Consider the following 27,104-nt stretch of genomic DNA (forward strand, 5'->3'; position numbering starts at 1 on the left):
ACAGTCTGTCCTCTATATCTGTGAATTCAGTCATCTACAATTTGAAAATCGTTTTTTTAATTGCAAAACTGATTTTTCCATTGAGCATCTTCCAATTTTGATATCCAGAGGGGATCCTGGAACCAAACCCCAGCAGATGCCAAGGGCCCACTATGCTCTAGAATAGAACTATTTAAAAGTGATGGTCTGTGCATTGGTGCAAACCATTAGCTACTAGTCTGTAGCAAGTTTCCAGGAATGAGAAGCAGTTTTGTGAGTTTGGTTTAGTTGCAGTGCATAAAGGAGCAGCAGGCTGTTCCTTAGCAGCAGCATTCATGTGGGATAAGTAGCCTGTAGGTAATTTGAAACCATTACTCATTAAATCTGTGAAAAAGAACTATGTGGCAAAACCAGTATCCTTAAGTAGGCTTCTCTGTCAAGCATCCCTGTGTCGTGGGGGTATAGCTCAGCGGTAGAGCATTTGACTGCAGATCAAGAGGTCCCTGGTTCAACTCCGGGTGCCCCCTCTTTTTGGATGAATGTTGGATTTGTTGCCACACTTTTCTTCAAGGCTTATGGTGGGTTTTTTGGATGAGGAATTCAGTACATGTAAGACAGATCTGTAGATCAGGAGTAGGGTTCTTAACTAGTCAAGTCTCTGCTTTCTCTGGAGTTAGAGGCATACAGCTCCCACTAAAGTAAAAAAACCAGAAGTAATCAAACTGATATATATATATTTGTAGCTGAAATGACACTTCTGTAGGAATATCCAGTTTGTCCAACATGATTCTACTGACAACTTCCACTGGATTATATTGTAGGATCTAAAGATTCCTAGAGAAGCTCCAGATCATTCAGAATGACTTCGAGCAGGAGGTGACCACAGAATTGCCCTGGAGGATCTAGAGCAGTGTTTCTCAACCTGGAGGTCAGGACTCCTGAGAGGGTCATGAGGAGGTTACAGAGGGGTCACCAAAGACCATCAGAAAACACATATTTCTGGTGGTCTTAGGAGCCCCTTTGGCAGACAAGGCTGAAGATCTCTTTACCTGTCCTTCTTTTCATTTTTGGAAACAGACGGCAGATCCTCCCACCAAAAGCCCCCCTTTTGCTCTCTGGATGTAAGTGAACTACAACTCCAAAACTCAAGATCAATGCCCATCAAACCCTCCCAGTATCTTCTGTTGGCCATGGGAGTTCTGTGTGCCAAGAATGGTTCAATTCCATCATTGGTAGAGTTCAGAATGTTCTGTGATTGTAGGTGAACTATAAATCCCAGCAACTACAACTCCCAAATGTCAAGGTCTATTTTCCTCAAACTCCACCAGTGTTCACATTTGGGCATATTGAGTATTTGTGCCAAGTTTGGTCAAGAGTCATTATTGTTTGAGTCCACTGTGCTCTATGGATGTGGTTGAACTACAACTCCCAAACTCAAGGTCAATGCCCACCAAACCCTTCCACCATTTTCTGTTGGTCATGGGAGTTTGGTTCAATTCTATCGTTGGTGGAATTCAGAATGCTCTTTGATTGTAGGTGAACTATAAATCCCAGCAACTACAACTCCCAAATGACAATCTCAATCTCCCCAACCCCATCAGTATTCAAATTTGGACGTATCGGGTATTTGTGCCAAATTTGGTCCAGTGAATGAAAACACATCCTGCATATCGGATATTTACATTATGATTCATAATGGTAGCAAAATTATTGTTATGAAGTAGCAACGAAAATAATGTTATGGTTGGGGGTCACCACAACACGAGGGACTATATTAAGGGGTCGCAGCATTGGGAAGGTTGAGAAACACTGACCTAGAGACTGAGAGACAGTATTGAAACAAATCTTTGAATAATCAGATTTGCAGATGTGAAGGGACAACGCTATTTTGGAAAATGTTCTGATATGCTTGAAATGCCTAAATAGCCTAAAGGCACCATCCAATCTGAACTTGGAAGCTAAGTAGGGTCTGGCAGCCTAAATAGCCTAAAGGCACCAGATCCAATCTGAACTTGGAAACGGTCCGACTTGTTTAGTACTTGGATGGGAGACCACCAATGAATATCGTGTAGACTATATTTCAGAAGAAGGAACTGGCACAATTGTCTAAGAAAATCCTATGAAACTCATGGGATCATCATAATAAGTCAAGAGATGTCTTGTAGGCACACACATACCCCCCTTATAATGCCATATGGTAGAACTAGTATCCATAAATGATTAGCTGATACTAGTTCTTGTTTTTGGAGCAGACCTGGTTCAACTCCAGTTGCCTCTCATTTTAGAAAAATGTAGTTGGATGTTCAGTCCTATTCTGCTCGAAGACTCGTGGTAGGTAACATATAGGAGGGCCTCATGAAACATGACGTCAGAATAAACCTTTTCACTCCATAGGCATGGGATGTACCCAACATTCTTCACTAATTATGGTGGAAAGATTTCCCTGTGGGAATAGTGTTGGAAACATTACTCATAAATATATGGGAGAGAACCAAGAGGCAAAACCAGTGTGCATAATTAGACTTTGGGTGATCCTGATGTATGTGCTGGGGGTATAGCTCAGCGGTAGAGCATTTGACTGCAGATCAAGAGGTCCCTGGTTCAACTCCGGGTGCCCCCTCTTTTTAAACAGGAGTTTGGTTGGCCTTTTTAGTCCCACTTTTGCCAAAGACCTCTCATGGGTGACTTGTCCATGTTTAGACCCTGGATCTCTCAATAACAAATCCAGAATAGCAAGGCTAGAAGTCCTTCTTCCTGCCTGAGACTTTGAAAGATTACTGCCTTTAAGAGTAGGCAGTTACTTCCTTACTTAGGCGATGCCTCATTGTCCAAGTAGGATAATCCTCTAGGGTGGGTCCGTAGGTGACTGTGGAGCCCTATTCGTTTCCCAAAATGAGGGCATTGGTTTCCAGGTGGAAGGCGGTCCCATTTGGGTTGGCTTGACGCGTCTTCCTTTTGGCATGTTTCTCTATTTCACCCTCCATTTGTGCCTCTTCAAATTCTGCAGCACTGCTGGTCACAGCTGACCTCCAGCTGGAGCGCTCACAGGCCAGGGCTTCCCAGTTCTCAGTGTCTATGGCAGAGTTTTAAAGGTTGGCTTTGAGTCCATCTTTAAATCTCTTTTCCTGCCTGCCAACATTCTGTTTTCCATTATTGAGTTCCTAGTAGAGCAACTACTTTGGGAGACGGTGGTCAGGTATCCGGACAATGTGGCCGGTCCAACGGAGTTGATGGCGGAGGACCATCGCTTCAGTGCTGGTGGTCTTTGCTTCTTCCAGCACACTGACATTTGTCTGCTTGTCTTCCCAAGAGATTTGCAGGATTTTCCAGAGGTAGCGCTGATGGAATCATTCCAGGAGTACTTAGGAGTACCAGGAGTAGGCAGTACTTAGTTGGAAAAAAGTGGTATGATCTGGAACAAGGCAGCTTCATCTATTTGTTGGTTCTTGCAGGTTATAACAGTGGTACTCCCCAAAACTAAATTTTACCATGCTACCTCTAGAAGGATATGATCTCTGAAGTCTCTTTGGATCTTAAGGATTGAGTATTAAGAAGAGAACAACTTCTTAGTGGGACTGGATGCACCTCATCTTTACTTCTCATGTTCTTTCCCTCTTAGTTCTTCCAGCTTGAAGTGTACAATAGCGATGGGACCCCTCTCACTGTGGACCAGCTACATTGGCAGCTCCAGAGAATTCGTGCCCAGTCTTGGAAGACGGATAAGGAGCCCTTGGGCGTTCTGACCAGTGATCATAGACACACATGGGGCCAGGCCTACACCACTCTCATGCGAGGTACATCTCTATCAAAGGGATGGAAGGAAAACAGGATTATCTGTCATGTCACAGTGGTGTGCTCCTAATTCAAAATCCTTAAGTGTCTCCATATGCAGGTGTAACATGTAACCCTGATTTATTGCCGTTGTTATTTGTCACAATTGTGTGCTTCTTCTGGAAGCCATTCATTCATTCTCATTACTGGTGGTTTGATGTATCAATGCAAAGTCCTAGAATGTATCCCCTATGGATGGGGGGGGGGGGGGGTCGTGCTATATCACTTTACAATGGACAGCTCACATTTTGGTGTCTCAAATGTTAGCACTGTGTCTGGTCTGTTCTAGACAAGCTGAACCGGGAGTCTGCGCGTGCCATTCAGCGCAGCCTCTTTACTGTTTGCCTGGATGCCCCGGTCTTGAAAGTGTCGGACGCTCGGGCTTCAAGTCGACTGGCGGCACAGATGTTGCATGGCGGCGGGAGCTACTCCAACAGTGGCAATCGCTGGTTTGACAAGACCCTGCAGGTAAGAACATTAGGATGAAAGCAAGGCTGATACCTTTTAGCAGTAAATGGCCAATCTCTATATTTGGATATGGGAGCAGTTAGATCAGGCACGGGCAAACTTTGGCCCTCGAGGTGTTTTGGTCTTCAACTCTCACAATTCCTTACTTAGGCCGAGAATGATGGTCCTCCAAGTCTGGTGTCTTGGCGGTGGGTTCGAAGGTGGCTGTGGAGCCCTATTCTCAATCTGCCTGTTCTCCTGCAGTGAGGACACTGGTTTCCAGGTGGAAGGCAATCCCTGTCAGGGTTGGCTTGACGCGCCTTCCTCTTGACACTTTTCTCCCTTTTGCCCTTCATGCATGCCTCTTTGAATTCTGCAGCACTGCTGGTCACAGCTGACCTCCAGCTGGAGCGCTCAAGGGCCAGGGCTTCCCAGTTCTCTGTGTCTATGCCACCGTTTTTGAAGTTGGCTTTAAGCCCATCTTTAAATCACTTTTCCTGTCCACCAACGTTATGTTTCCCGTTCTTGAGATGGGAGTATAGTAACTGCTTTGGGAGACGGTGATCAGGCATTTGGTCAAAGTGTCCAGTCCAGCGGATTTGATGGGTAGGAGCATTACTTCAGTGCTGGTGGTCTTTGCTTCTTCCAGCATGCTGACAGTTGTCTGCCTGTCTTCTCAAGAGATTTGCAGAATTTTTCGAAGGCAACTCTGATGGAATCATTCCAGGAGTTGAGTGTGAGATCTGTAGACAGTCCACGTTTCGCAGGCATATAGCAGGGTTGAGAGGACAATAGCTTTATCAGCAGGCATCTTGGTATCCCTATGGATGTCCTAAGTATATAGTAGGAATTGTGGGAATTGTGGGAGTTGAAGCCCAAAACACCTAGAGGGCCAAAATTTGTCCAAGTCTGAGTTAGATGCTACCGGCTGTTAGGAATGGTGGGAGTTGGAGTCCAAAACACCTGGAGGGCCCAAGTTTGCCCATGTCTGCTCTAAAACATGGGCAAGCTTTGCTCAAAGGAGGGTTGCCTTCACCTTCTTTTGAGGAAATCCAGTGGGTTTCTGTGGCAGAGAAGGCATTGAATCCTGATCTCTAGAGTTATAGTCCAAGCTCAAGTAATCACAGGTGTCATTCCAGTACATGAAATGACGTACATTCATCGTATTTGTCCAAGAGCTGGTCCTTACGCAGCCTGAAATCACTTTTCCTTTTCTTCCACCTACTTGCCCTTTTCCCTGACTCACAGTTCATTATAGGAGAAGACGGCTCCTGTGGGGTGCTTTATGAGCAAGCCGTTGCCGAGGGGCCCCCGATTGCCACAATCATCGACCATGTCCTTGATTACTGGTAAGTTCCCCTGGGATAGGAAAGCATTAGACATGCTCTACTCAGGTGTGATTCATGGTTGCGTGGGCAGGACTTCCTATTTTGCTGTGTGCAGAGGCTGAACTTAGAAAACGAGAAGCAGAAGGATTCTGTTTTGAGGGTGGCACCTGCTCAAGGTCACTTAAGTATGTGTGTGTGTATGTATATATATATATATGAGTTAATCCCAGGAAGTTTTGCTTGTTCATATATGGTAAAGCAAAAGTTTTGTTTTCATTCTAGAGCAGTGATGGACATCTTCAGATTGGGTCAATTATATGGGGAGGACCACATGTTGCCCACTAGCTGGAGCAATGGGTTAAACCCTTGTGCCTCTGAACTGCTGACCTGAAGGTTGGCAGTTCAGAAACACGGGACGGGGTGAGCTCCCACTGTTAGCCCTAGCTCCTGCCAACTTAGCAGTTCGAAAACATGCAAATTTGAATAAATAAATAGGTACCGCTTCAATGGGAAAGGCATAAGATGCTCCAAGCAGTCATTTATTTACAGTATTTATATTCTGCCCTTCTCACCCCGCAGGGGACTCAGGGCGGATTACAATGAACACATATATGGCAAACATTCAATGCCAATTTGACATACAATGTATACAAACATACACAGAGGCTATTTAACTTTTTCTGGCCACCAGGGGAGCTGTCGCTTTCATCGTCCATCTGCGACACTGATGAAGTACTTCCGCATTCCCCGCATGCTTTTTTGCTGGAGTGCTTTACTGGAGTCTTTTTTATGGCCTCATAAATTAGTTAATTTAGCATCCCCACACAAGGTGGTACCTAATTTGTCATGCCAACCACACGTCCAGGGAGGTGACAATGCAGGCTCCTTGGCTTGGAAATTGAGAACTGCACCTCCCACAGAGCCAGAGATGAACACCGCCTCCAAAGCCGGAAATGAAAGGAACAGCCTTTGCCATTGTTTGTGTTTTGTGTGTCTCACTGTATTGTAACAAGGCATTGAATGTTTGCCAGTATCTGTTTATACTGTAATATGCTCTGAGACCCCAAGGGGAGAAGAGCAGAGTATAATAAAGTGTATTATTATTATTATTATTATTATTATTATTATTATCTCAGGCAAGGGATTTTCAGAGATGGTTTTGCCCTTTCCTACCTCTGAAATATGAGTACCTGGTATTCATTGGTGGAGTCCTATGTAACAACATTTGATAAATTTTCTATTCCTGGTTTGAACGTGTTATTTCCTGCTTGATTGTGCTGAACTTACTTTGAAAGTACAGCGTTCCCTCACTTATTGTGGGGGTTCTGTTCCAGGACTACCCACGATAAGTGAAAATCCATGTAGTAGGGACGCCATATTAATTTTAATATTTATACATTATCTTATATATATTATATATAATTTTCTTACCTGTGTTTCCTTACCCGCCTCCCAACCCATCTCAAGGGTGCCTGTCTGCCTCCCTGGCCTCTGCAGACCCCAACAGAGCCTTCGGAGCCATGCATGCAGCAGCAGGCCAGGGAAGCAGGTCTTCCCTGCCGCACCTCAGGCCACCGCACTTCTGGGGTCTGTAGAGGCCAGGTAGGCAGGCCTTCCCCGCTGCGCCTCAGGCCGCTGCAATTCTGAGGTCTCTGGCCTCCACTGGGTGTAAATATTATATATTTTTTATTAATATTTTCAAAAACCCGCGAAATAGTGAGTCCCCTAAAAGTGAACCATGAAATAATGAGGGAACACTGGAGTTGTTATAATCAAGAAACTTTGCTTTTGTGCCTGCTACAAACTATGTTGAATCGGTTAAGACTCAACTATAGCAAAATGTGCTGCAGGATATCCTGCAAAAACAGTGTTTGCAGTTTTATAAAAGTATTTCTATGTTTTTATGATAGGATCAATTTTTCTGTTCATGTCAGGAGCGATTTGAGAAACTGCAAGTCGCTTCTGGTGTGAGAGAATTGGGTGTTGCCTGGATTTTTTGTTGTTTTACCATCCTTGTGGGAGGCTTCTCTCATGTCCCTACATGGGGAGCTGGAGCTGACAGAGGGAGCTCATCCGCGCTCTCCCCGGATTCGAATCTCCGACCTGTCAGTCTTCAGTCCTGCTGGCATAAGGGTTTAACCAATTGGGCCACCGGGGACTCCAGGACCAATTAGGAATTGACATTTATAACCCAGGGACAAAAAATGTGTTAGGTGATGTTATTAATGAGGCCCTACTTAGCTTTCAAAATTGGCCGGGATCTGGGTTTAGGATAGCTTGGCTATTATTAGGCCTGTTCTTTCTTTTAAGTGCATTTTACTCTGCCTGTTTTTTCTCTTCCCTTCCACTCCCACCCTTCTCATTCCAGCAAAGATCCGGTCACTGTCCGCGCACCATTGATTCCCCTGCAATTGCCTAAGAAGCTCTACTTCTGCTTCACTCCAGAAATCAAACGTGATATTGAACACGCAAAACAGAATCTGGACATGTGAGTTTGTGATGCTTGGTCCAAGGGAGACTTTTTTATAAAGTGCATTGGAAAGGAGTGCAAACTCCAGCCAGGCTGACATTTTTCAACTTTTGCCGCAGACTTGTCTTGCTCCTTGGCCTTTTAAGTCATCTCACAGCAGCGATTGTCAGTTTGCAGGGAAGGATTAGTCAGCTCTTCAGACCTGAGGGAAAATGAGAGCACAGGAGGCCAAGCTGCCAAGAGAAGAGGAGATGGAAATGGAGTATAGTTGTCATCTGAATGCAAGGCCTGACCTTAGAGTGTGGACACAAAACATAAGACTGCCATGGATACTTTCCACAAGTCCATAAGACAGTCCCCAACTATGGAACATGCTCATGCTACAACTCCATCTCCAACCCAAAATGAACAGATGTAACACCTGTAGGCTGTTAGGAATTGTGTGTGTTGAGGACCAAAACACCTGGAGGACCAAAGTTTGCCTGTGTCTGCATTAAGTAAATCTGCAAATGTACACTGTACTTTGATCAAATTGCAAAGGTCCCATAAGGATTCTAGTGACTAGCATATTTTTCCACATCCCGACATTTAAGCTAGCCTCAGAAGAGGGCAGAGTAATGAATGGGAAAATATTTTAAAAGACATTTCAAAATTGGAGAGCAAGGGGACATAGTGGCAGGGATACAGTGGGGGTCGGTGCAGCCCCCAACCTGTAGCACATGCCCCACCTCTGGGACAGAAGGATAAGAAATCTATTTATTTATTTCTAATAATAATAAAACTTTATTTATATACCGCTCCATCTCCCTGAGGGGACTCAGAGCAGTTCCCAGGTAATATCACAAAACATACAAAGTAAAAAAAACAACATAACCATAAGATTAACAAGACAAAATATAAGCATAAAAATTGTCGCCATAACACATATATTAAAAGTTTACTATATTTCTATGCCACCTTTCCCAGCCTGGGGGTGATTCATGGTAGTTTACAGAGCGGCACAATTCGATGCCCATAACAATATAAAAATAGTTAAAACATTTAAACATAGACTAAAATTTACTCCATAATAACATCAATAAAAACATCATAAAACAATAAATCCTCCGCATTTCATTACCAAATCATTATCCAGTCGTGTTGTCCAGCCATTCCAAGATCAGAGTTTATCTGCTACACTGCATTTGGGAAAACCTGATCAAATAGCCAGGTTTTGACTCTTTTACGAAACGTTAAGAGGGTGAGGGCCGATCTAATGTTCCTGGGGAGGGCATTCCACAGCCGAGGGGCCACCGTTGAGAAGGACCTGTCTCTCGTCCTTGCCAGTTGAACCTGTGAAGATGGCAGGACTGAGAGCAGGGCCTCCCCAGAAGATCTTAAATTCCTAGATGGTTCATAAAGAGGCATACATTCGGACAGATAGGCAGAGCTGGAACCATTTAGGGCTTTATAGGCTAAAACCAGCATTTAAATTGTTCTTGGTAGCAGATTGGCAGCCAGTGGAGCTGGAGCAACAGAGTTGACCTTTTGACATGCTTATAGCGAGCTGTCTGAATTTTACTACCGCTAGTTATGTTTCTGTCTCTTCGCTCAGCCTTATTACTGACCTGGATATCAGCTGTTTCACTTACCGTGGATTTGGCAAGGCACTTCTCAAACGTAATCAACTGAGTCCAGATTCGGTCCTACAGGTGGCGCTGCAGTTGGCCTACTACAGGTGAGATGATAACCCAGTGGATGGCATGAGCCTTTAAGGGCATCTGTGTGAAGGTGGTTGTCTACATTTATCCCTCCATATTCACCGGCTTTAGGGGCACAGGACCCCTTTCTATATACATAAAAATGTAATGTTTCATAGAATCATAGAATCAAGAGTTGGAAGAGACCTCATGGGCCATCCAGTCCAACCCCCTGCCAAGAAGCAGGAATATTGCACTCAAAGCACCCCTGACAGATGGCCATCCAGCCTCTGTTTAAAAGCTTCCAAAGAAGGAGCCTCCACCACACTTTGGGGTAGAGAGTTCCACTGCTGAACGGCTCTCACAGTCAGGAAGTTCTTCCTCATGTTCAGATGGAATCTCCTTTCTTGTAGTTTGTAGCCATTGTGCAGTACCAAAACAACAATTGTTGTTAGCCGAATAAACGCCTCCTTCGGAAACTCTAGGCCAATGTTTCTCAACCTGGGGGTTGGGACCCCTTTGGTGGGGGTCATAAGGGAGTCCCAAAGGGGTCGCCAAAGACCATCAGAACACAGTATTTTCTGTTGGTCATGGGGATTCTGTGTGGGAAGTTGGTGGGGTTGGTGGAGTCAGAATGCTCTTTGGTTGTAGGTGAACTATAAATCCCAGCAACTACAACTCGCAAATGTCAAAGTCTATTTTCCCCAAACTCCACCAGTGTTCACATTTGGCCATATTGAGGATTCATGCCAAGTTTGGTCCAGATCCATCATTGTTTGAGTCTACAATGCTCTCTGGATGTAAGTGAACTACAACTCCAAAACTGAAGGTCAATGCCCACCATACCCTTCCACCATTTTCTGTTGGTCATGGGGGTTAGGTTCAATTCCATTGTTGGTGGCGTTGAGAATGCTCTTTGATTGTACGTGAACTATAAATCCCAGCAACTACAACTCCCAGATGACAAACTCAATCTCCCCAGCCCCATCAGTATCCTATGAAACTAATGGGGTCATCATAATGTCAAGAACTGTCTTGTAGGCACACACATACCCATCAGTATTTAAATTTGGGCATATCGGGTATTTGTGCCAAATTTGATCCGGTGAATGGAAATACATCCTGCATATCAGATATTTACATTATGATTCATAACGGTAGCAAAATTATTGTTATGAAGTAGCAATGAAAACAATGTTATGGTTGGCGGTCACCACAACATAAGGAACTGTATTAAGGGATCACAGCATTGGGAAGGTTGAGAAACACTGACCTAGAGACTCCGAGAGACAGTATTGAATCAAATCTTTGAATAAACAGATTTGCAGGTGTGAAGGGACAACTCTTATGCCTGAAATGCTTAAATAGCCTAAAGGCACCAGATCCAATCTGAACTTGGAAGTTAAGCAGGGTCTGGTTTGTTTAGTACTTGGATGGGAGACCATCAATGAATATCGTGTGATGTAGACTATATTTCAGAAGAAGGAACTGGCAGAACTGCCTAAGAAAATCCTATGAAACTCATGGGGTCATCATAATAAGTCAAGAGATGTCTTGTAGACACACACATACCCCTCTTATAATGCCATATGGTAGAGCTAGTATCTATAAATGATTAGCTGATAGTAGTTCTTGTTTTTGGAATTTAGCTCAGTTGCAGATCAATAAGTACCTGGTTCAACTCCAGTTGCCTCTCTTTTTAGAAGAATGTAGTTGGATGTTCAGTCCTTTTCTGCTTGAAGACTCGTGGTAGGTAACCTATAGGAGGGCCTCATGAAAAATGACGTCAGAATAAACCTTTTTACTCCATACGCATGGGATGTACCCAACATTCTTAACTAATTATGGTGGAAAGATTTCCCTGTGGGGATAGTGTTGGAAACATTACTCATAAATATATGGGAGAGAACCAAGAGGCAAAACCAGTGTGCATAATTAGACTTTGGGTGATCCTGATGTATGTGCTGGGGGTATAGCTCAGCGGTAGAGCATTTGACTGCAGATCAAGAGGTCCCTGGTTCAACTCCGGGTGCCCCCTCTTTTTAAACAGGAGTTTGGTTGGCCTTTTTAGTCCCACTTTTGCCAAAGACCTCTCATGGGTAACATGTCCATGTTTAGACCCTGGATCTCTCAATAACAAATCCAGAACAGCAAGGCTAGAAGTCCTTCTTCCTGCCTGAGACATTGGAAGATTACTGCCTTTAAGAGTAGGCAGTACTTAGATGGAAAAAACGGTATGATCTGGAACAAGGCAGCTTCATCTATTTGTTGGTTCTTACAGGATTTGACAGTTGTACTCCCCAAAATTAAATTTTACCACACTACCTCTAGAAGGATATGATCTCTGAAGTCTCTTTGGTTAGAATCAAAGAATCAAAGAGTTGGAAGAGATCTCATGGGCCATCCAGTCCAACCCCCTGCCAAGAAGCAGGAATATTGCATTCAAATTACCCCTGACAGATGGCCATCCAGCCTCATAGAATCATAGAATCAAAGAGTTGGAAGAGACCTCATGGGCCATCCAGTCCAACCCCCTGCTAAGAAGCAGGAATATTGCATTCAAATCACCCCTGACAGATGGCCATCTAGCCTCTGTTTAAAAGCTTCCAAAGAAGGAGCCTCCACCACACTCCGGGGCAGAGAGTTCCACTGCTGAACGGCTCTCACAGTCAGGAAGTTCTTAAATCTTTAGTATTAAGAAGAGGACAACTTCTTAGTGGGACTGGATGCACCTTGTAAAAAGGCTTAGTCAATTAACAGAGTGAACCCAAAAAACTTCTGGCAGGACCACCAGCAACTACAACTCCCAAATGTCAAAGTCTATTTTCCCCAAACTCCACCAGTGTTCACATTTGGGCATATTGATACCAAGTTTGGTCTAGATCCATCATTGTTTGAATCTACAGTGTTCTCTGGATGTAGGGGAACTACAACTCGAAAACTCAAGATCAATGCCCACCAAACCCTTCCAGTATTTTCTGTTGGTCGTGGGAGTTCTATGTGCCAAGTTTGGTTCAATTTCATTGTTGGTGGAGATCAGAATGCTCTTTGATTGTAGGTGAACTATAAATCCCTGCAACTACAACTCCCAAATGACAAAATCAATTCCTTCCTCCCCTAACCCCACCAGTATTCAAATTTGGACGTTATTGGGTATTTGTCCCAAAGTTGCTCCAATTAATGAAAATACATCCTGCAGATCGGATATTTACATTATCATTCATAGCAGTAGCAAAATTACAGTTATGAAGTAGCAACGAAAATAGTGTTATGGTTGTTAGTCACCACAACATGAGGAACTGTATTAAGGGGTTGCAGCATTAGCAAGGTTGAGAACCACTGCTCTAGGCCCTCCAGCGCAAGTCTGTGTACAGCTTATGCCAGAAGTTAACCTACAGAAATCAATCCTCCTGCACAATTTATGGGAGAAGTCCTAACTTGGCTCAGGGATGTAGGTTATGTGTATGCTTAGCATTGTGCAGGGAAGGCTGTATATTGGTGCGTTCATTTGTATATACTTAATATTTCTTAGGGCACATGGGGAGCTGTGTGCCACCACTGAGTCGGCCTCTCTCCGCCGCTTCCACCGAGGCCGCACAGAAACCATCCGTTCCACTACCTCAGCTGCGTTGGCCTTTGTCCAGAGCATGTCTGATGACAACTGTCAGGTATTTAAATATCCCACAATTTCCTGTCTTTATGTTGTTGAGTTGAACTGAAATATTAATGCTGGGACATGAAGCCAGAATGAGCCTTGAAGCTAAGGAGAAAGGCAAATAGACCAAGGCCAAAGCTGTAGCGTGGCTTTCAGTCCAACCTACTCACAGCACTGGTTGAGATAAAGTTTATTCCAAGCGTCAATACTTTACTACCTCTGAGGATGCTTGCCATAGATGCAGGCGAAACGTCAGGAGAAATGCCTCTAGAACAGTGGTTCTCAGCCTGGGGTCCCCAGATGTTTTTGGCCTTCAACTCCCAGAAATCCTAACACCTGGTTAACTGGCTGGGATTTCTGGGAGTTGTAGGCCAAAAACATCTGGGGACCCCAGGTTGAGAACCACTGCTCTAGAACATGGCCATATAGCCCAAAAAAACCTACAACAACCCAGCTTCAGAGTTGCAAAGACAAAGTGTGCATGAGCAATAGCCAACGCAGAGATGGTAATCCTTATCTGAGGTCTATGCACAAAATGCAACTAGAGCTTCTTTGTTAAAGGGATCTTCTCAGAGACTGTAACTACAATATCTAGTTGTTGGCCCTACATATTGTAGTTTCAGTATTCAAGGCCAGAGCACAGCAAACAATACAGACCATGGGAAGATGTCAGCCATTATCAAATGTTCCAAATCCTTAATTGCTATTTGATGCCAACAATAAGTACCAAAAGTACAGCCTCGTGGGTGAGCTGTTGCAGCAATTATTGTTATGAGCTGTAGTTGAAGACTGTGCCACAACACACCTTTCCTTACTAGTGGGTAAAATGAGGCAGCCTCCTCAGGTAATAAATGTTAAGGAGCAGGGAATGATGCCAAAGAGTTAGAGAGCATAGCTAGTCCCAGTCTACCCTACCCATTTACTGCATTTAGTATGTAAGACTTCTGTAAATAAAGGTAAAGGTTTCCCTTTGACATTAAGTCTCGATTACATTAAGTCTAGTTTCCATTCCTAAGCCGAAGAGCTGGCGTTGTCCATAGACACCTACAAAGTCATGCGGCCAGCATGACTGCATGGAGTGTCATTACCTTTCCGCCTATTGATCTACTCACATTTGCATGTTTTGAACTGCTAGGTTGGAGAAGGCCCTGTCTCTCGTCCCCACCAGTTGCGCTTGCGAAGGGGGTGGGACCGAGAGCAGGACCTCCTCAGCAGATCTTAAGGCTCTAGTTGGCTCACAAGGGGAGATATGTTTGGACAGGTAAGTTGGACCAGAGCCATTTATTTATTTATTTATTTATTTACAGTATTTATGTTCCGCCCTTCTCACCCCGCAGGGGACTCAGGGCGGATCACAATGCACATATACATGGCAGACATTCAGTTACCACCGCCGCTAAGAAAGGCGCGCGCAGGATGAGAGAGAAGGGGGAAAGGTGCTGGACTCATCACTGAGCCTGGAACCCCAGGTCTCGGTGGTGGCCTGGAGAGCTTTTGAACAACTAAAACTTGTGCGCCAGCTGCGCCCATTCCTTGGGAAGTCTGACTTGGCCATGGTGGTCCACACTCTGTTTACATCCCGAATAGATTACTGCAATGCTCTCTACATGGGGCTGAAAACTTCTCGGAAGCTCCAATTAGTCCAATGGTCGGCAGCCATGCTGTTAACTGGAGCGGCGTACACGGAGTAATTCACTATTGTGGCAGCTCCACTGGCTGCCGACCAGCTTCCGAGCACAATTCAAAGTGCTGGTTTTAATCTTTAAAGCCCTGAATGGTTCTGGCCCAGATGACCTGTCCAAACGTGTCCCCTACTATGAACCATCACAAAGCTTAAGATCATCAGGAGAGGCCCTGCTCTCAATCCCACCACTTTCACAAACATGGTTGGTGGGGACGAGAGACAGGGCCTTCTTGGCAGTGGCCCCCCATCTGTGGAACTCCCTCCCTAAGGACATGGCTCTGGTTCTTGGCGTTCAACTAGGAAAAGAAATTTTGGACATTGCGACACTGGATTTTCCCGGCTGCCTTTGGTTTTATTGGCACATTAATTTATTGTTAAATGAATTTATTTGTTGAATTTTTATAATGTTTTAAATGGATTTTACTATTTTAATTGTAACTCATGTGGTGTATGTGTTGATAGCATCATTGGATGCTTATGTAAGGCTGCCCTGAGTCCCCTTGTTGGGAGAAGGGCAGGATAGAAATGTATGTAATAAATAATAAATAAATAATTACGGACAAGAATTCCTCCTCTAAACTTAGCCTTTTTTCCCCAGGGCAGAGCTAGGTAATTGCAGCCATTGAGAGTTTTTGATGTATACAGTAATTCCAATCACCTCTAACCAAAACAATAAATGTGTTTGGGAATTCTAATCCATAAACATCTGGAGAACCAGAGGCTGCCTAAACTTGGATTGTCCATGTTCACCCCTAAGACTTCTCTGAGCATCTTAATAGTGTGTTGCATGTTCATTTGAGGGTACCTGTGACCTCCCCCCCCCCCCTCTGGTTTACAAAGTCTCCTGGACATCTGTCATCTGTTTCCACCTTCTCTCCATGCCAGGCCCCAGAAAGATTATCTCTGCTGAAAAAAGCCGCCGAAGTCCACAGCACCCTCACAGAGCAGGTAATTACTTTCCCATAAGAAAGCATTTCAGTAATTGAAAAAGTGAATGAGTGTGGGAGGTAGGATGCTGTGATTGTCAAAGAGCTTGGGATGACGTTTAGGAGAGCTTGCATCATTCAGAAGAAATTGAATCAGGAATTTTGCCCGGTCACTAAATGAAGTCAAATTTGGAGATTTCCTTAGTGTTCTCATTGGGAATTGGTCTAGTTTGATTGTTTATGCCTCACGGCAGGGGTTGGACTTGGATGGCCTTTGTGTCACTTCTATCTCTATGAGTCTTTGAATGTCTGTTGGAGAATTGAAAAAGTATCTGGCTTTTATAGTGTATATATATTTGACAGTGGAATAGCCTGCTTTCAGACATTGTGGTCTCTTTTTCTTTGGAAGTCTTTAAACAGAGGTTGAATTAGTATTTTTCAGGAATGCTTTAGTCTAACATTCATTTTTACATTTGGTTCAGGAAAGAGGGATATTTTGGATACAGCTGGATAAAGTTATGACAATGTGTTGTCGAAGATTTCCATGGCCAGAATCACTGGGTTGCTGTGAGTTTTCTGGGCTGTATGGCCATGTTCCAGAAGCATTCTCACCTGACATTTTTCCCACATCCATGGCAGGCATCCTCAGAGGTTGAGGGCTCTATTGGAAACTAGGCAAGTGAGGTTTATGTATTTGTGGAAGTGCAGGATTTGAGAAACAACTCTTGTCTGTTGGAAGCAAGTGTGAACATTGGAGTTGGCCAGCTTGATTAACATTGAATGGCCTGGCAGCTTCAAACCTGGCTGCTTCCTGCCCGGGGGAATCCCTTGTTGAGAGGTGTTAGCTGATCCTGATTGTTTCTTTTCTGTTTTCTGAGTGCTGTTCTTTCTTTACTGTCCTGATTTTAGATTTTTTAAAAATACTGGTAGCCAGATTTTGTTCATTTCATGGTCTCCTCCTTTCTGTTGAAATTGTCCACATGCTTGTGGATTTCAATGGCTTCTCTGTGTAGTCTGACATGGTGGTTGTTGGAGTGGTCCAGCATTTCTGTGTTCTCAAATAATATGCTGTGTCTAGGTTGGTTCATCAGGTGCTCTGCTATGGCTGACTTCTCTGGTTGAAGTTGTCAGGCTAAGGTGCAACTTGGCAGAAGTAAATGCTAGATACACCAGATACAGCTCTGTAAAATCATGGATTCTGGAGATGTCAGGTTACAAGGAAGATTCAGTTTACTAAGCACAGAGCAAAAACACATCCATATTCAGCGAGCGACACACAGGATAAGTCAGGAAAAACTGAAAGTCAAAACAGTTCTTTGCAACTGCTAAGCTCTCCTGCTCCAAGCCATAACTCCCTAAATTTTCTCAGCAGCAAAGAGCTTATCTTAAGGTCACTCAATCACAGCCTCAACATAAACATTTCAGCATAGCATTACATTCTAAGTGGCATCCATATTGGCAATACAAGAATTACATTTAAAACACACATACAATATATCTCAATAAATTCTGACAGAAGTAGCCTGCAGTGCCTTTCATGTTCCTTGATTTGTGTTTGGGCAATGCTGCGTTTGGTGGTCCCTATGTAGATTTGTCCACAGCTGCATGGTATATGGTAGACTCGGGATTGTGGCGCAGCTGGCTGAGTGTCAGCTGCATTAAGATCACTCTGACCAAAAGGTCATGAGTTCGAAGCCAGCCCGGGCTGGAGTGGGTGTCCAGCCATTGTGTAGCCCGTTGTCGACCTTTGCAACCCGAAAGACAGTTACATCTGTCAAGTAGGAAAATAAGGTACCACCTTGTGTGGGAGGCTAAATTTAACTAATTTATGAGGCCATAAAGAAAAAAGACTCTGGGGAATGTGGAATGCGGAAGAACTTCATCGGTGTCGTTGATGGACGATGAAAAGCAGCAGCTCCCCTGGCGGCCAGAAAAAAAAAAAAGTTAAATAGCCTTGGTGTATTTGTCTGTTAAATGTTGTTTGTCAAACTGGCATTGAATGTTTGCCATATATGTGTTTACTGTAATCCGCCCTGAGTCCCCTGCGGGGTGAGAAGGGCGGAATATAAGAACTGTAAATAAATAAATAAATAAATAAATAAATAGACTCCTGCAGAAGTGAGAGGATCCCTCTTGTCCTTTGCTTTAGCATTTGTTGGATTTTCTTAGTGGGTCTGTAAATAGTTTGTAGTTTGTGTTTCTTCATCAGCATCCCTATGTGGTCAGTGGTTCCTTTGATGTATGGCAAGAACACTTTATCCTCTGGGTGGATCTTCGTCTTGATTCTCGTGGCTTGTTCTCAATCTTGCAACTCTTCTGTCTTTGGCGGAGTCTCCATTGGCCTGTAGAGCCCAGTTTAGGTGGTTCCGTTGACCTTGAAGGAGGTGGGGTGCACAGATTCTTGAACCACCTAAACTGCATATTAATTTTGCATTACAACAATCATCTTTGGCATCTGTAGACATGCATGTTCTTTGTAACTGTATCCACATGTTGTGGAATTTAACTCAAGAGCAAATCACTTGGATACTGTAACTGTGGCTAAAAGATTTATTGTACTCCCAAGGTTGGAAAGATAAAACATTGGCCATCGATCATTCAGGCAAGCTTACTGCTTTAATTGTGCATAGAGGTGTATTTCATAAAGATTACTGTCAAGATGAAGTGTTTTAGAAATATGGTTTGCTTCCAGCGACACCTCCACAGCACTTCAATTCCATGTATTGCCGAAGGCTTTCATGGCCGGAATCACTGGGTTGCTGTGTGTTTTCCAGGCTGTTTGGCCATGTTCCAGAAGCATTATCTCCTGATGTTTCGCCTGCCTCTATGGAAGGCATCCTCAGAGATTGTGAGACCTCACAACCTGTGAGGATGCCCGCCATAGATGCAGGTGAAATGTCAGGAGAGAATGCTTCTGGAACATGGCCAAACAGCCCAGAAAACACACAACAACCCACTTCAATTCCACTTTAACTGCTATAGCTAAATGTTTTGGAATTTGGGAATTTGCAGCTTGGAGATCTGCAGTTTAGGGAGGATCCAAACTAGAAACCCCAGGATTCCATAGGATGCAGCCAAAGTAGAATCTCAGCCCTTTGAAGACAATGACCATCAGCCTAGCCATTATAACAAATGGTTATAGATTTGTGGAGTTACAGCCAAGAGGTTAAGAATTAATCTCCTTTTATCCAATCTGTTCCAGGCTCTGGATGGGCAAGGCATTGACCGCCATATGCTGGGACTCAAACTCGAGGCTATTGCTGATGGCTTCCGGGTGCCAGAGCTTTTTATGGACACTTCCTATGCTGTAGCCTCATATTGGAAACTCTCCACAGGACAGGTATGAGCCATCAGATCCTTCATGAGCCTTTCGGGACCAGGTTGTATTTTTGTAGCAACTTATAGGCTGAATGGCCCAATGTGCTCAAAATATTTTGCTTCTTTTTTTTTTTGGTACTATCAACCACAAAACATTGTTTTAATTTATTTTTGAGCCAAACCAAAAACAAGGTTCAGAAAGTTGCCAGAAATAGCTCAAGACCACATGAAGTGTGTTGGTTTTGCTTTTTCTCCATCCAGGTTCTGCTCCCAGCCCTCAAAAAGCTGAAAAAAATGATGAAAATATAGGAAGCAAACACTTGAAATAGGCTTTCCAAAAGCTTTGGGATCAAAGTTGTTGGGAATCGGAGCTATTAGGCTCGAAATAACCCTTACTTGGGGTGTTTCCACCATAAATATAGCAGAGTACTATAAGCAAACTTCATGACCAGCAGAAGCTTACGTGTCATGAGCCGGGATAAGCTTCCATTCAATAGTAAGGTACAGGATTGCAGAGAAAGAACTTTAAGTTCAGAATATTTATTCAAGAAAAGAAATACATTCTAAATAGAAAAGGGTCTTGGAGCTAACTAGCTTACTAAGCTCATCTTCTAAGGAAGATAAAAGGATATAATATCAAAAGTATCCATGCAGCTACATTTTGCCTGGAGAAAGGCAAAATGCGTCCTTACTGGAAGGGAGACAAAGGCAGAGAGAGAGCAATGGAGAATCACTACATGGCCAAAACCCAGGGCAATAAAAATATCTTTAAAAAGGAAGTTACCTCATCCCTCACAGAGATTCCATTGCTACATCTTCAAAGGGGAAAGGAGATAGCAGCAAGAAAGAAAAGTAAGACAAAGCTTCTTCTGGGAAAAGTATGCATAGGAATGTGGGGAAAGGAATCCCTCCCAATCTTATATCTAAGTCTAGCTACTCATTGAGGACTGGAAACTTGTGCAGCCCAGAGAAGAAACTCAATGAAAGTTGTGGTGGATTTTAAGTGGAAAATATATTTGTTAGAGGTGACATTGGACGGAGCATAGTATTCGTGCATGCCAGCTTTGAATTTGTAAATTTTGGAGTAGGGTTTTTTCAGTGCTGGTGCCATAATTGCAGAATGCTATTCTTTAGAGGCCTACATGGTTATATTTTCAGGAATTTCTTCCTGTTATTTAGGTGGAATCACTCTTCCTGTCATTTGAATCCATGCTCTGTGTCCTAGTCTCTAAAGCAGCAGAAAATAAACTTCCTGTTGCACTAGAGCCCTGAAACACCTTTTTAACACAAACCACACTCTGTCCAGGTAATTCAGTAAGTAGAAGTTTATTGAAAAAAGAGTATATATAAAAATAAGCAAATGCAAAAAAGAGAATCAACGTTCAAAAGATAAGTTCCAAGGTAGTCAAGAGTCAGAAATCCTTTCAAATACAGTCTCCAGAGTCAATCCACAAATATATCCATAAACAAGATAGCAAGAATCCAGGGCAGGTAACCTATGTCACACATGAACTAGAAGCAAGAACAACTTAGAAACTTGTATACATGAATTCTAAGAACATAGGACCAACAACGTTGCTCTTACAAAGGATTGTTCCAGCAGCAACCACTTTAAAAGGCCTCAACCCTCCCATAACATCATTTCTCACACACCTGCTTTTCCTCTCCTTATCTCTAATTCTCTGGGGAAAGCTAGTCTGTCTTTGTTGCATGCCCTGTCTCTGCAATTCCAAGCGCCTTAACCTAGACAAACATTCATCTCCCACATTTTTCTCAGCTTGCACTTCTGGCAGGTTCTCATGAGAGCTGATATTGTCTCATGCAAACTGCCAAGAGATTCCAAAACAACTCTCTCCAGGCCACTTCAATCTTCCCACCATCCCCTTCCTCATCTTCTGAGCACTCCGAATCTGACCATGCTACAACACTTCCCTCTTCTTAATGTTCATTGAAGTATTGAAATATGGCTGTCATGTGTCCTCTTAAACTTCTGTACTCCAGGCTAGACATACCCAGCTTGCCAAGTTGTTCCTTATAGGGCTTGGCTTCTAGGCCTTTGGTGACTAAAAAAGCCAAAGTAATCAGCATGCATCGTTAGAGAAGATCAAGAGAAGTATCTATTCTGCTTTGGTCAGATCTCACCTGGAATAATACAGTGTCCAGTTCTGGGCACCACAATTCAAGATGTGTATTTACATGCTGGAATATGTCTAGAGAAGGAGATCAAAATGATCAAAGGTGGAAGCCAAGCAGCTAAAGAGCTGGGTGTGTTTAGCTTGAAGGTTAAGAAGGGACATGACAGCCATGTTTAAAAGATTGAAAGGATATTTATTTCTTTATTTATTTCTCGCACTTCTACCCCGCCCTTCTCAACCCCCAAGGGGGAACTCAGGGCGGCTTACAAAAGGTACAATTCGATGCCAACACAACAATAAGATAAAAATAAACATATATAAATAGTAATTAAAACAATTAAAACAATCAATTATACATCATAATCAATAAAAACCAATCTAGCATTCAACGTTTGCCAGCTCAGAGTCCGTAAATTCATTCCACATTGTCTAATCCATCAATTCTAGTCGTCACTTCTCCTTTGTCTATCTGCCAGATTACCCAAAGGCCTGGTCCCATATCCATGTTTTTAATTTCCTTCTAAAAGAGAGGAGGGATGTCGATGACCTAATTTCCCCGGGGAGTGAATTCCACAAGTGAGGGGCCACCACCGAGAAGGCCCTGCTACTCGTCCCCACCAACCTCACTTGTGATAGAGGTGGGGCTGAAAGCAGGGCCTCCCCAGAAGATCTTAAGCTCCGGGGCGGGACGTAGAAGGACATGCGTTCGGACAGATATCACATTGAGGAGGGAGCAACTTCCTTTCTGATGCTTTAGAGCGTAGAACACAATGGGGCAACAGATTTACATTTCAGGAAAAGAGATTCCACTTAATTTCTTGATGGTAAGAGCTGTTTAGCAGTGGAATATGCTGCTCCCTGGGAGTATTTTGCAGTCTTCTTCTCTGGAGGTGTTTAAACAGTGGCTGGATGGCCATCTGTTGAGAAATATTTTCATTGTGTTGCTACTTAGCAGAAGGTTGGGCTGGATGGCCCTTGGGGCTCTTCCAGTTCTATCCTTCTATGATTCTCTTTAGATGTTTCATGCTCTGTGGATCCCCATTTCTCTTTCTCTCAGGTGGCGGCTCGCACGGATTGCGTGATGTGCTATGGGCCCCTGGTGCCTGACGGCTATGCTGTCTGTTACAACCCACTCCCAGCTCACGTTAACTTTGCCGTCACTGCCTTCAACTGCTGCCAGGAGACCAATGCTGAGCGTCTGGCTGGAAACATCCAGAAGGCCCTGGATGATGTGGGGACCCTGCTGGGGAACAACGAAGGAGGAAACAGTGAGAAACCATCGTGAGGATCACTCCATATCACCATTTCTGAACCTCAGGCCCAACTGTGGCTTACAGAGTATATTCCTTTTCCTTCTGACTATCTTTGTCATCTCTAAATTTGGTAGGCCTCAGTCTCCAGATCTGCACACTCCTTTTGCTTTGTGCCAAAGCTTGTTACATGTCCTTCAGCCCGTCCTGATGACACTCTTTACCTACAATTTCCTTGGTAACATACTTAGGGAACTTTCAGGAAAACACTCCTCTCTTATTTTGATTTTTTTTACAGAGTCTTAATTCGAAACCAAATCTAATTTATTATGAGGTTGAACAAAGAAATAAAGGTTCTTGCAGGGAAAAATATATATATTGGGTTGTGCATTTTTATAGTGAATGAATAACAACATCCTGGTTGAGTGGAGAGTTTCAGACTGTGAGCCTACAGAGCACCTTGAACCAATCTCTCCCTCTCTCTCTTTCCACATCCATTCCCTTTATCTCCAAGTTGACACCATGGCTCCGTACCCCACAGTTCTTAGGAGACCAGTGAAATAAGAAAATGTTAGTACCTTCCTTAGGACAGGTATCTAAACAAATTAATCTCATGGTGCAACAAATTGTGAGATTTTCCTGATTTGAAGTTTTTCAGTGGACACTTACTATTTTCTGGGGTTTGGTTCTAGGACTCTCCATGCATACCAAAGTCTGTGGGTGCTCAAGTCCCCTTTTTTGTGTCAGGAGTGCCTTGAGAAACTTCAAGTTGCTTCTGGTGTGAGAAAATTGGCTGTCTGCAAGATCATTGTCCAGGGGATGCCTGGATGTTTTGATGTTTTACCATCTTTTGTGGGAGGCTTCTCTCATGTCCCCGCATGGGGAGCCAGAGCTGACAGAGGGAGCTCATCCATACTCCCCAGATTCGAACCTGCAACCTTCTGTCCTGCCAGCACAAGTGTTTAACCCACTGCACCACCGGGGGCTCCCATTATTTACAATGGCATAGTAAAATAGGTAAAGATAAAGGTTTCCCCTGACATTAAGTCCAGTCATGTCCGACTCTGGGGTGTGGTGCTCATCTCCATTTCTAAGCTGAAGTGCCAGCATAGACACCTCCAAGGTCATGTGGCTAGCATGACTTCATGGAGCACTGTTCCTTCCCGCCTGTAGCAGTACCTATTGATCTACTCACATTTGCATGTTTTCGAACTACTAGGTTGGCAGAAGCTGGGACTAACAGCAGGAACTCACACTGCTCCTCGAATTCGGACCTGTAACCTTTTGGTCAGCAAGTTCAGCAGCTCAGCGCTTTAACCCACTGTGCCATTGGGGGTTCCTTGGCATAGTAAAATACAAGTGACAAAATTTATGGAGAAACTAAATAAAATCCTAAAGTGTAATGAGATTTCATCAGATATCAGTCAGAATTATCAATGTCATAAGTCAGGTTCATCATCCCTTTTTGAAAATACACCAGAACCCAACATTGGGTTCATCCTGCAAGTCGCTTCTGGTGTGAGAGAATCAGCCATTTACAAAGACATTGCCCAGGGGACACCCGGATGTGTTATGATCCTGTGGGGAGGCTTCTCTCATGCCCCCCTGTGTTCCACACTGGACATGAATACGCACACTCAGTGTATAGCACATTTTGCCACGTTAAAACAATGGACGTTGCTTTTAATGAGAGATGCTACATGATCACAGAATGTCTACTCCCCACACATCACTGGAGAAATTATACTGCTTAGCTGGTATCTGCAGGGAAATAGCAGTCAATAATGAAAGGACCAAAGCAGTAACAGCTCTGCCCCATCCCCTGTTTGAATATCAGCCAGCACGCCAACGTCTTAAATTAAGAAATAGCAGGAACACCTCAGCAAGCAAGAGTCCAAAAGTGGCAGGTTAAAACCAGGAACCTCAATCCATGCCTGATACCAAATGAGAGACTTCCTCCTGGGCACACAGAAGACTGTGCGACATGGAAGGTGCTGAACAGACTGTGCTCTGGCACCATGAGATGCAGAGCCAACCTTAAGATATGGGACCACAAAGTAGAGTCCACAACATGCGAGTGTGGAGAAGAGCAAACCACTGACCACCTATTACAATGCATTCTGATCCTTGTCACATGCACAATGGAGGACCTTCTTATAGCAACCATAGCCCTCCAAGTGGCCAGATACTGGTCAAAAGACATTTAATATAATGCCTAGTTTTTAATTTTATGTTTTTAAATACATTACAACTGCACCAGGCATGTAGCTGGGGGGGGGGGGGGGGTTGAGGGGCTTCAACCCCCCCCCCCCCCGAAATTCTCATGGTGGTCCACGAGAAGGCCTTACTGGTGCATTATTTAAACTGTTATGTTTATTCATATCATGATCTGATCACCATACTCAATATATCACATATGCATGGGGGTATTACGGTAATGATACAAAAGGTTTGCTAGGGTAGACCCCCCTCCCCCCGAATCAAAATTCTGGCTACGGGCCTGAACTGCACCTTCAAAATTCGCTAAATCCAAAATTATCCCCATAAGTGTCAGAGATTGTGACACCTTTGCTTTCCAGTGGTTCCATGTACACACACATTGTTCCATTCACAATGTTATTTAAAATAGTATATAAAATTCCCTGCAAGATATGTGTATACTGTCTATATGACACATATATTAATTTCATGTTAGACTATGGTTCCATCTTCATGATATTTTATTGCATACATCTATGCAAATGCAGGTATTCTGAAATCCAAAACTATTTTGGTCTCAACCATTTTGGAGACCTGTTGAGACCAAAAAGGACATGAAGGCTGGACAGTGACGATACCCAGGCAGGGATAAAAAAAATCAACTATTTAAAATGTAGCACTTGAAAAGAGCTCTACGTATACTATGGAGCTTTAACAAGGCAATGCATGGGTCAAAGAACAAGTAAAGCCTGAACTCTTCCTAGAAGCCAAAATGACTAAACTTAGAATATATCATGAGCTGATATGACTCATTGGAAAAGACAATAAAGCTCTGAAGATAACAGCAGGAGGAAAAGAGGAAGGTGGCACAACAGAAAGATTGAGTAAATCAAAGAGCGTTACTCAGAGATTGCTAAACCTTTTAAGACGTTAGGATCTCCGTATCCACAGATGTTACATCCATGAATTCCCTCATCCATAGCTTGAAAGATTTTTTTAAAAAAAATCTAAAGTAAACCATTTTAAATAAAGGATACCATTGTACTATGCCCTTATCTATAAAGGGACTTGGGCATCCATAGATTTTAGTATCGAAGCGGGTTCTAGAAACCAAGCACAAGCCAATATCCAGGGTTACTGTATGAAGAAAAAACCAGGATGATGGCAACCAGACTGATTGACAACTGGCAAATAGAGGGAGAAAACATGGAGGCAGTGACATAATTTGTATTTCTAGGTGCAAAGATGACTGCAGACACAGAAATCATAAGGCGTTTATTTCTTGGGAGGAGAGCAATGATCAATCTCAACAAAACAGTGAAGTGTAGAGACATCACTCTGGCAACAAAGGTCTGCATAGTTAAAACAGTGATATTCCCCCCGTAGTAACCTGTGGATGTGAGATCTGGACCATAAGGAAGGCTGAGCAAAGGAAGAGAGATGCTTTTGAATTGTGATGTTGGAGGAAAATCCTGAGAGTGCCTTGGATCACAAGAAGATCAAACCAGTCCATACTCCAGGAAAGAAAGCCCGACTGCTCACTGGAGGGGATAATATAATAATAAAACTTAATTTATATACCTCTCTGTCTCCCCTAGGAGACTCAGGGCAGTTTCCAAATAGCAAAACACCAACATACAGAGCATGCAAAACATAAGCATAGAATTATCAAAACAACACATTAAAAACCAATCCCATCCAATTCTTCGTTTGAAAATTACTGTTAGAGCAAGCATTCCAAAAATGGGCCTAGGTAAATTAAAAGGGCCAGATCGAGACCAGTGCAAAAACAGGGTAAGGTGCAATAACCGGTTCCAACCATAGTAATAGTGGGGCCTGTGGCTGCTCAATTCCAGGGCCTATTGGGGGAGTGTCTGGGATAAAAGATGGGGGTGCATGGCCAGATTCAAATAGTGTCCAGGTGCTGAGCTGGATCTAATCATTCTCAAAGGCCTGGTGAAACCATCATGTCTTCAAGCTCTTATGAAAAGAGGAGAGGGATGGGGTCTGCCTTATTTCCCATGGAAGGGCGTTCCAGAGGTGGGGAGGAAAGATATTAGAGGCAAAGATGAAGTATTTGACCACAGAATGAGAAGACAGGAAAGCTTGGAGAAGACAATGATGCTGGGGTAAATGGAAGAAAAAAGGAAGAGGGGCTGACCAAGGGCAAGATGGATGGAAGTTATCCTTGAAATGACTGGCT

The 27,104-nt window shown here is 43.5% G+C and overlaps 1 protein-coding gene and 3 non-coding genes across 4 annotated transcripts in view; all 4 read left to right on the forward strand.

Annotated features, from left to right (window-relative positions):
• The window catches only part of LOC132765249 (carnitine O-acetyltransferase-like), a 57,074-nt gene extending 34,000 nt beyond the window's left edge, over nucleotides 1-23,074 (forward strand). Inside the window, exons 6-14 of the mRNA XM_067465290.1 lie at nucleotides 3,599-3,773; nucleotides 4,100-4,278; nucleotides 5,506-5,606; nucleotides 7,954-8,073; nucleotides 9,650-9,772; nucleotides 13,267-13,402; nucleotides 15,959-16,021; nucleotides 19,202-19,339; nucleotides 22,510-23,074. Coding sequence (XP_067321391.1) covers nucleotides 3,599-3,773; nucleotides 4,100-4,278; nucleotides 5,506-5,606; nucleotides 7,954-8,073; nucleotides 9,650-9,772; nucleotides 13,267-13,402; nucleotides 15,959-16,021; nucleotides 19,202-19,339; nucleotides 22,510-22,737 — 1,263 coding nt within the window. The 3' untranslated portion in view covers nucleotides 22,738-23,074. The remainder of the gene's footprint in view (nucleotides 1-3,598; nucleotides 3,774-4,099; nucleotides 4,279-5,505; nucleotides 5,607-7,953; nucleotides 8,074-9,649; nucleotides 9,773-13,266; nucleotides 13,403-15,958; nucleotides 16,022-19,201; nucleotides 19,340-22,509) is intronic.
• TRNAC-GCA (transfer RNA cysteine (anticodon GCA)) lies at nucleotides 435-506 on the forward strand. The gene has a single exon. It is a non-coding gene; the product is annotated as a tRNA-Cys (tRNA).
• TRNAC-GCA (transfer RNA cysteine (anticodon GCA)) lies at nucleotides 2,528-2,599 on the forward strand. The gene has a single exon. It is a non-coding gene; the product is annotated as a tRNA-Cys (tRNA).
• TRNAC-GCA (transfer RNA cysteine (anticodon GCA)) lies at nucleotides 11,701-11,772 on the forward strand. The gene has a single exon. It is a non-coding gene; the product is annotated as a tRNA-Cys (tRNA).
• Nucleotides 23,075-27,104: the final 4,030 nt, after the last annotated feature.

The sequence above is a fragment of the Anolis sagrei genome, chromosome 2 (genome assembly GCF_037176765.1).
Source record: "Anolis sagrei isolate rAnoSag1 chromosome 2, rAnoSag1.mat, whole genome shotgun sequence".
Classification (NCBI taxonomy): Eukaryota; Metazoa; Chordata; class Lepidosauria; order Squamata; family Dactyloidae; genus Anolis; species Anolis sagrei.